The sequence below is a fragment of the Carassius auratus genome, chromosome 46, assembly GCF_003368295.1.
Source record: "Carassius auratus strain Wakin chromosome 46, ASM336829v1, whole genome shotgun sequence".
Taxonomy (NCBI): domain Eukaryota; kingdom Metazoa; phylum Chordata; class Actinopteri; order Cypriniformes; family Cyprinidae; genus Carassius; species Carassius auratus.
This window is the reverse complement of record NC_039288.1, coordinates 10,834,674-10,844,274: the sequence shown is the minus strand read 5'-3', so window position 1 is coordinate 10,844,274 and position 9,601 is coordinate 10,834,674. Positions and strand designations below refer to the sequence as shown.

Here is a 9,601-nt window from a genome sequence, read left to right as displayed (position 1 = left end):
GGCAAATAATGAATTTGCATATCATTAAGTCCGCCTGATCCACACAGCAAATATGTTTTGTTTGTTATCAAAAAATATCAACTCTAGAGGGACTTGGCTGTTATTTATTCTATTTGGAAATCTACCGGAAGTTAAGTTAGGTCCACAATACGGGCACGCGCAGTAACGTTTGTTTATATTGTTGCCGTTGAAACCGTCTATAAGCTTTGTAAAAATCGACGTGTTTCAGAAGGCGGGGCATAGAGGAGAAACAATGTGCATTATATGGAAAATAATGTGGTTTTTTAACCTTAAAGGTAAACACGTTGCATTACACAAAATACACAAAAGAATGTCTTTTTAGCAGCATCATATGACCCCTTTAAATTAGATTTGAGGTTAAAACCTTTTAGAAGATTAGACAAATTAACAAACATAGTTTTTTAAAATGCCAATTACAGAAAGGAATGTGTTTTAAGTAATGTTTGGAGTGACTGAATAGGCTTACCTTTAACAAACACATTTTTCTGACATTCATAACAGACTGTCCCTAGGTTAAACTAAAAAACATTTGTTACTTCTTGCTTATGGACATACAAAAGCATGCTCAATTCCTACGCTGAGAGAATGGAAAAATAAATCCCTATAACAGTTATAAGTCTAAATTTGGCAGGAAAACAGATTAACCCTTTTTTTTTTAAGTAAAAACTTAAATCAGAGTGTTGCAGTGGGATCTATGATCTTGTGAGGCTGAAATAGTGGCAGTTGACATAAAGCTGAGGTGGATGTGAGCTGGACGCATTGGTTACTCACCTACAAGACCATTGCACCCTTCTCATGTACTCAAAGGATAGTTGGAGTGCCTCATCTCACCAACTGGAAGTGCTTCAAAAAGACTAAACGCCAGAGAACAAGCCAAGGCAAATGTCAGCCATTCTTCCCTCCAATTGTTTGAAAAAAATGCTTGGAAATTTCCGACTCATTTTGTAAGCATACTGCGAGAAAACAAACCTCAAAGGCACTAAAACCTTTTGGGGCAAAAAGAGTCAGTTTAAATATGAATAATCTAAGCAGAAAATATTTTTAGTCTAAATACCAAACCATGAGCATTTTGGGGAGATGAAAAGTTATTTGTACTACTTCAGGCTGTTAAAAAACAAATTCCCCCTCAATAGGCACTGATCCAACCACACAGCAGAAAACAAGTGCCATTCCCATTGTGTTGACCTTATTTTCAGTATAAGCTGATGTTAGCCTGATCTGAGCAGCTGTGCTAGAATGATGGGGAAGTGTATAAACAAGGTGCAGGCGTGGTTGGGGGCAAATGGCTTTACCTTAATGGGGAGCACGTCCGAGGAATTGTGGGGCGCTAATTCTCTTCCCCCGTCATGCTCAACTTGGCGTCCTGAGGCCCGGGAGCCATTATAGCTGTAGTTAGCGAAAAGGGAAAATGTGGCTGGAACAGCAGTAATAATAACAAGAAACATGCACTATTTATAATACAAAGCAGATGAATTAATTTACTGTGTAGAATTATTTGTGTGGAGCTCTGGTGTGCTGCACCGTCACCACTGGTCCATCTGCATTCTATCATATATCAAATTGAGAAAATTAACACTACAGTGGATGTTTGCCTGTGAGGTTTAACAGATGAAGTCGAATGTATAGTGGTGAAATTGTGTTCTAAGTGAGATTTGTGTGTGTACCCCACCATATTTCTTTGGAATGAAAGACTGAAGACTGCCTGAGGGGCATTCTAGAAAAAGAGGACATACATAACATGATTAAACAAGCCATTCTTTTGACCATACCTTCCAATTTCAATCATTATGCACTGAATGCTATCTAAAGGAAAGTTACTTAACTGTTATAACATCTGTATCACTTAAAAAATCCATTGCAGATGCTATGAAAGTTTGGGTAAATTCCCTTTATAAAAGATTGAAACCTCTAGCACTAGATAGATACATGTACTTTAACCTGGATGAATTATTCACACACTTTCAGTTTATGTTATAACATGAATGTTTAATTGAATTGCCTAAAATGTTCATGAACTGGGAAAACATTTTTTTCCCTTAAGAACAAAAAAATACAATTGTATGAAGCACTTCACTGTTTTTTTGTTTCACTCTATGAACCAATTGCCTTAACTAGCTATATGTCAGGCCTGAACAGGTTTTACACTTCCCATCCCTAAATAATAAGCGTTCCCACCCCGAAGCCCCTGGAATCAATTCACATGACTCTAAGGATAAAGAGACTATGATAAATGTGAACAAAATAAATGGTCAGAGAAACAATAGTAATTGCATGGGGCTACTTTCAGAAGAAACAAAATGTAAAAAAAACGTATTCTATCTATTAAGGGGTTTCCACTTATGTAAGTCAATACTCCCAAGTATTCGGTCCATGTAAGAGAGGGATGCAAAGCCAGAGACGGCAGTCGTTTGCTCTTTATATCCTGCAAAACAAGTATATTCACTACTGGCAGGCTATTGAACCAGTTCTGTTTGGTATTTAGCAACAAGGACATCTCAAACTCATTCAGAGTCAATAAAGGTATCCGATGGAAAACATATAGAACCACGAATATGCTTCTTGAGTGACAAGCATGTCCCTTTTGTAATGAATCTATTCATACCCTCTCTTTTCCAAATGACGATTTTAATATCAGTTTTAATGTTGCCGGACTGGGCAGGTGTATCCATCTGCACAAGTGAGGCAGTGGTTAGAGCATTTTAGTAGAGGTTTGGGGATTTGTTTGGTATTGTGTCATCTTAATATGCCCTCCCTCACTCAAATGGATATATACGGAATACGGTCTGATGTGTATGCGATTGTGGTGCTCATGTGAAAGCTAAGGGATCAGCCGAACTGTTAACATTGTGTTCTCACTCAATCTCTCTCACACACAAACACACACAAAGACTTCACACAGGTCCTTTGTACATTCCAGCTAAACTACACTTTCTTCCTAGTCACTGTGAAATTTAACATCAGTCCAAGCCAAATACAACTGAACGAAGACTATTTGGATTAAGATATTTTAAGCTTGCTCCTTTGTTAAACAATTAATTTAATAAAACTGTACCTGATCCTAAGTACTTGGTTTTACAAAAGTCTGTACATACACAAAAAAAGATTATTTTCACAAGGCACAATCATTTGACTTCGGAGAATGTCTGACCCGACACAATGGTCAAACAGTATTTTATCTATAAAAGTGACAGGTAATGCAATTCTGAGCACTTCTGGGGGGAAAAGGAAAAAAATTAAACCGCGAGGAGCTCAGAATAAAAACTTTCATGGCCTTGTAAATGTCTACATTCTGTACATGATGAAGTTATTTAACATTATGGGGGGAGAAATTATACTGCCAAACTACAATATCAACTAAGTCAAACTGATGTTGCAGTAATAATTAGATTTATCCCTTTCCTCCAGTTTCTTTTCATGTAGGACCAAAACTCACACACACACACATTTTCACATCCAAACATGCGTGCATACACTTGTGAGGTGGAGGCTATCGATATGGGGACTCAGATGTGTGTTGGTAAGGGTAATCAGGTCGGCGTAGGAGGGGCTCCTTATGTGTTGAAGTTGGCTCATACACTCTTGGTGAAGCAGTGGTGCCTGGGGCCGACATCTGTTGCACATCCACTGGGCCCGGTGGCATCATGGGCATCTGAGCGGGTGGAGGTGGTGGCGGAAAGCTGTACTGGTACTGCTGATATTGCTGGTACTGCTGGTATTGTTGGTACTGTTGGTACTGCTGGTACTGTTGGTAGTACTCTGCATAGCACCTGGTATGGATAAAGAAGAGTTTAGATGTGCTTTGTGGGCAAAACAATAATATTGAATATACTTATTTACAAAAATTTACATTTAATGAAAATAATAATAAAAAAATGAATATATAAAATAAATATTTACTAGAGATGATTTCTGTTGCCAAACATTTAGGATGCCATTACCTTGCAATTGGGTCGCCATTTTTAACTGCAGGTAGTTCTGGACCACCAGGAGGTGTTGGGAGCAGGGCCCGTCGTTTGGGTCGTGTCTGGGAGTACGGCTGGGGAACTGGATCGGGCAGTAATGGGGCCGTACGTCGTACCGGACTTCGGTCTCGGTCAGATTTGGTCACCGCCTGCTGTTCAGCCAGCACTTGTTGACCCTGCTCAAAGAATCGGGCCCGAGCAGCTTCAAAGACGGCTTGGGGGTCAGGCTCCGTGCCTCCCATGGTCCCATAAGCTGGACTGGCACTGTACAGAGAGGAATTTGCTCCATAGGCTGGGTTAACAGCTGCAGCCCCCGGCGGTGCTTCTCCTTCAGTGGGGTAGCCATCTGCAGCTTGGCTTGTCGACCTGCTCAGCACCTGGTCTGCTACAGCACTGTAGACTTGACTCGCCAGGGCTCCGTAGACCGCAGCACTGACAGGTTTGCCATCAACCCTGGAAGTGGTCAGGTCTTTCAGAGCTGCAAACGTTGGGTCAGTGCTCGCAGTATTGTAAAAAGAGTTGTGGACACTCTGCTGCACCTGAAGGGGAAGTCCGGCAGCAGCAGCGGCGGCTGCAGCCAAGACAGCAGCCTGACTCTGGTGGTGCTCCATTGAAGGCCTGTTGATCGGGCATTCTCCTGCAAAGTGGCCATGTGCACCGCAACTGGCACATGGGACCTTGTTTGCAGTCTGCTGTACCTTTGAGAGCTCCACTGCAAGTGGACGCCCCATGAATGAGGTTCCGTGAAGACCCTCAATGGCTTGTTCTGCATCCTCTTTACGCTCCATGTGCACAAAGGCGTAGCCTGTTAATGAGGAGGGCTTTGCTGCAAGAGAACACATTATGTTATATATTGAGCAAAAAGTATTGATACACTGATACAAATCAGGTGCATTATACACATACTTACTCTTTACTTTATCACAATCAAGTACTTTTCCGTAAGCCGAGAAGAGCTCATACAGGTCTTCAACTGAACAGGAAGCGCACAGGTTGCCCACAAATACTTTGGTGGAATTGAGGGGCCTCCCTTTGGATTCCTCAACTACAAGGCTCCGGCCATGGTATTCTCGACCATTCAGATCACGGATAGCACGGTCAGCAGCCCCTTCTCCCTGCAGATGGACAAAGGCAAACTGCCTCAGTACAGTTATGTGCACCACTTCTCCATAAGGGGCAAAAAGTGCTATTAGGTCATCTTGTGTAGTTTCCAAATCCAGATTCCCAACAAAGAGCTTCACTGCGTTGTTGTCGTCCATTGCACCCCAGAATACCTAGAAATAGGGAACAAGCCTTATTCCTTTCTTTTTGGAAGATCCAATTCATTCTAAAACTAAACGGGTCAGATATTTCAGTTGGGCTTATTGAACATGAGTTTAATCGGTTTGAGCTGAATTAAAAAGCCATTAGAAAGCTTAATTCAAATTACGATCACGTTGTATGTATAATGGAGCAGTTCAAACAGAACAGCCACGTATCAGCTTTTCTTATTTAAATAACTACATATATGTAAACAGGTGTTAGCAACAGACGTGTTTAATCGTTCCTATCTCACATATCACGGCGTTTTAAAAACATGGCGCACAAATAATTTGCTTTTTTTTTTAATCTACTACATTTTTTGAGTTTTTACACTTAAATTTTTTTTAAATATATTTTAGTTCATCGCGCCACTCTTAATGTAAATGGAGTGATATACACAATTTAAAATACAAAACCATTCTAGTTAAACATACCCCAATAGCATCCCGCCACATCCGGGCACGCGCTAAAAATCTGGCTGCGCCGTCGTTTCTAGAACGTTTCTAGTTTTGCTAAAGACAACTGTCGATTTACACGCCAACTGTTAGTCAACAAGACTTTATTCCTCAAAACTTTCGCACATGTCAGCCCCATAATATGCACTATTTGCGTTCATATAAGCCTCGAAGGTACAAAATTCATATAGTTAGCACTTGCGTAGTTTGCTAGCTTATTAGCAACCACATACAGGAAATACAAAAATTATCGCTGACCTCACTCACTGATATACAATTCGGGCAATGGGTAAAACAAAATTACGACCAAATGGTAACGAACTGATTCAAAACACATATGTATCAAAACGACAAAAAATGTTTTGTCTACCCTCTTACCTAACGCGGCGGAGACACTGCATATCCGTTTCCTGACTGTTCAATGGTGTTCTTCTCGTCTAGTCCGTGTGAAAGCAAACGCTAGATGGAAGGATCCGGACGCATGTATTAGGTAAAGTCTAAAATTTCTTATGGAAGAATGTATAATAATATATATATTTTTTTAATTATTTTATAATTTTTTTTTTGAGAGAGAGAGACATAATTTGGGAGTTGAGGATTCAGGTTTGAGCTGTAAAGTCATTTAAACATATACTTAAAAAAAAATCTTGAATATAGTGACATTTTATATAAATAATGGTAAATCACAGACACGGGCAACACACAAAATTACAATATATATATATTCCATATCTTATTTGTTGTTAAGTGTCACAGCAACGCATGCGCGTAACCAGGTGTGAACGCTCGCCTGGAAAACACACTTGTGGGTAGACGAAACATGAATCAGAGTTTCATACTGACTCCTGTAGGCATATTTTCAAACGTGTGTGAGAAGGGGAATTAACAAGCAACATTCCTGGACTTTCCGCATTTCCAGAAGTAGTTCCGAGCATTTCATGGATCTGACACTTGGGAAAAGTCACGAAGTAGTGTAGTTTGTTCTTTTTGAATAACAGCGCCTGGGAAACAGAGGTAAGTGACTCTTGTTCTGCGTGGCTTTTAAACATAGTCATGTGTTTGGTTATGACTATGTTTTAGTGCCATGTGGCATTCACAGTACTGATACATTAACCTTCTTCTAAGAGACGTGGAGGAAGTTTGCGCCCAGTAACAAGACCCGAGTAAGATGTAGATTTTATGATTTCTTTTTTTCCTTTTTAATAATGAAGTTCGTAGGAAGTGTTTAATAATGACTTTTCACAGATGACACATTATTGAACGAATTTCAAGAGGCACGAGATTACGTCAAGATGCATCTATTGTATTCTCTCTCTGCACATAGTCTAGTTATTATTAACTAGTCTACTAATGTTAATTTTAGTTATTTACTAATTTGTTATTATTCTGGCCATACCGTTTTCTATTTTTAATAATATTCATTAAATAAAATAAATAAATAGCTATAACTATATATAGATATTGATTTTTAAAATATATAATTTTACAGCTCATGAAAATATCTCGCCCTGGAAGCAATTATAAAAAAACTCAGCCTGCATTACAAATCAGAGCTGCTCCTTCCTAGTGCATATTTAAAGGCTTTCTCTCACCAGTCTGGACTTGCTCTGCTCATCCAGTAAATGAAGCGGCACTGCAGCAGTTATAGCAGAGCTTAGATGGACAGGACTGTAGTTTACACCCTGTAGTTTTCATGCCCTTTTTATGAATTTAAAAACGTATAACTGAAATGATCAACTACATATAGTAGTATTACATATTGTAACACCACCCCAACCCCCAGAGGAGGCCACAGAAAATCATGGGGTGGCATACCAAAAAAAAAAAAAAATGAATGAAAATGCAAAAGTAATGTGTGTTGTACCTATTTTCTTTTGTTTCTTAATATGATTGTAATTAGCAACTAATTATCCTTCAATTAATTACTCTTCAAATAGTGTAGTTATTTTCCTTAACATTTGGCTCCCATGGAATTCACGTGGGCCGGATCTGGGCCAACACTATGTTGCTGTCTGGGACCAAAGCATGTCACAAAGTGAATAATGGCAGAAATATAAAGATTCTGTATTAATAATTGGGTCTGGGCTATATCAGGCTCAGATTTGGGGATTCCGGTTTACTTAAGGCTGAGAATTGGCACCAATAATAAAACCTGTTTTGGCCCAGTTCAGGGCCAGTTAAGGGTGATTAACTGGCTGAGATTCGGGATGTTAAAGGGGTCATATGATGCAATTTAATATATATATATATATTCTCTTTGGAGTGTTACGAGATCTTGGTGAATGAAAAAGATTTGCAAAGTTGCAAAGACTAAAGTCTCAAAATCCAAAGAGATATTCTTTATAAAAGTTAAGACTTGCCACGTCCACCTGAAACGGCTTGTTCAAACATGCCCCCAAATGTCTACATCACTATATGGAAATATTTGCTTAATGTCGCCCAAATGTTAATGCAAAAGGAATAAGGCATGGTTTCAGTAACCGCAGTTATTGTTGGAGCAGCCATGTCAGGGAGATGCTGTGTGTATCTAGACAAAAGCAAAATCACTTTATTTGGCTTTCCAAAAGTAGATGCATTTAGGAATCTTTAAGATTACTTACAACAGAACAGCAACGCATTTTATGGACAACCGTTTCGTGAACCTATACTACTGGAAGTATGTTTTGTTATTAGTTTTGGCTATTGAATGTTAAAATGCAGAGTTTTGCGCGGCCGTGTGTGTGTGTGTGAGAGAGAGAGAGAGAGAGAGAGAGAGACAGGGTCACAGTGGAGTGAGCTGTCTTAACCGTCCATGGCTTGTGTAATGCAAACACATACGAGCTTCATCACTGTGTCTGTCACGTCACTCTGTTTCCCCGTTGAGCTTGAACTGATGGTAAAACTAAGGAAATTATTATCTGTTTTTACATTCATTTTGAAAGATGAAGCTCGCGATTATGGAAAGGGGAGTTACATTTCCAACGAGTGCTTGCGGTGTTCGGCCAATCACAATGCACAGGGTCAAGTTGGCCAATCAGAGCAGACACTTGTCAGATATATATATAGGGGTGGCCATAGTTTATACAATGCCCCTTGGTTCGAGGTGATGAATATATATGTGTGTGTGTGTATGTATATATATTTGTGTGTATATATATATATATATATATATATATATATATATACATATACACACATATATATATGGGTGTACTATATATATATATATATATATATATATATATATATATATATATATATATATATATATATATATATATATACAGTACACCCACACACACACATATATTCAATCATCACCTTGAACCAAGGGGATAAATATATAAGAGAAATAATAAGAGATTATGCATTTTTCCTTATATATATATGGAAAAATGCATAATCTCTTATTATTTCTTTCATTGTTATGTGACAAAATATATTTATTTTACATATCCCACATTTAGATTTCCTGTGAAAAGGCACGTTTTGTTCTGGTCAAATAAGAGAAACCTTAAAAAAACGTGAGTATGACGACTCAAAAAGTTTATGATATTTGCAAAACATTTTAATTTTTAGATAAAAAATACTGATTCAGTTGCGTACAGTCATATTCAAGGTGCAAGTATTTAGTGTTTAAAGTTTCATAGGGACCTACTCATGAATCTACATTCAGGGGGATTTTTTTTTAAGGAACCAACCAAATGGTCCCTTGAGAGGAAAATTTTAATATAGCACTTTATTAATTTAGTTTTTGCAGTGAAATACATGTTTTTTATTTTCCAAGTAACATCAAAATTATAGTAATACTTTTTTACTTCTCAGTTGACCTTAGGAGCATAAAGTTTTGGGAAACGTGTCTGGCCTTTCCTCAATTTTAAC

At 38.5% G+C, this 9,601-nt stretch overlaps 1 protein-coding gene across 6 annotated transcripts; it reads right to left on the bottom strand.

Moving 5' to 3' along the window:
* Nucleotides 1-240: 240 nt before the first annotated feature.
* On the bottom strand, nt 241-6,248 carry LOC113064157 (RNA-binding protein 4-like). 6 transcript variants are annotated; one of them, XM_026234771.1, is made up of 7 exons: nt 5,720-6,091; nt 4,894-5,257; nt 3,960-4,809; nt 3,597-3,788; nt 1,691-1,735; nt 1,314-1,407; nt 243-875 (listed from the first exon to the last, which is right to left on the bottom strand). In XM_026234771.1, exons 1-7 carry the CDS (start codon nt 5,738-5,740, stop codon nt 867-869), a joined length of 1,575 nt encoding a protein of 524 aa, XP_026090556.1. In that variant the 5' UTR covers nt 5,741-6,091; the 3' UTR covers nt 243-866. The 6 variants fall into 6 exon arrangements, 4 of the variants coding, with proteins under 4 accessions (XP_026090554.1, XP_026090555.1, XP_026090556.1 ...); XR_003278778.1 differs by lacking the exon at nt 243-875 and adding an exon at nt 1,504-1,566 and having other exon boundaries at nt 1,278-1,407; nt 5,720-6,089; XM_026234769.1 differs by having other exon boundaries at nt 241-1,407; nt 5,720-6,092.
* Between the last annotated feature and the right edge of the window lie 3,353 nt (nt 6,249-9,601).

Coding starts and splice junctions, on each gene's coding strand:
- LOC113064157 (XM_026234769.1), bottom strand. CDS start 5,740: ATGTGGCGGGATGCTATTGGG. Junction 4,810..4,893: donor TGATTGTGATAAAGTAAAGA/GTAAGTATGTGT, acceptor GTTCTCTTGCAG/CAAAGCCCTCCTCATTAACA. Junction 1,736..3,596: donor ACCACTGCTTCACCAAGAGT/GTATGAGCCAAC, acceptor CTCTTTTTCTAG/AATGCCCCTCAGGCAGTCTT.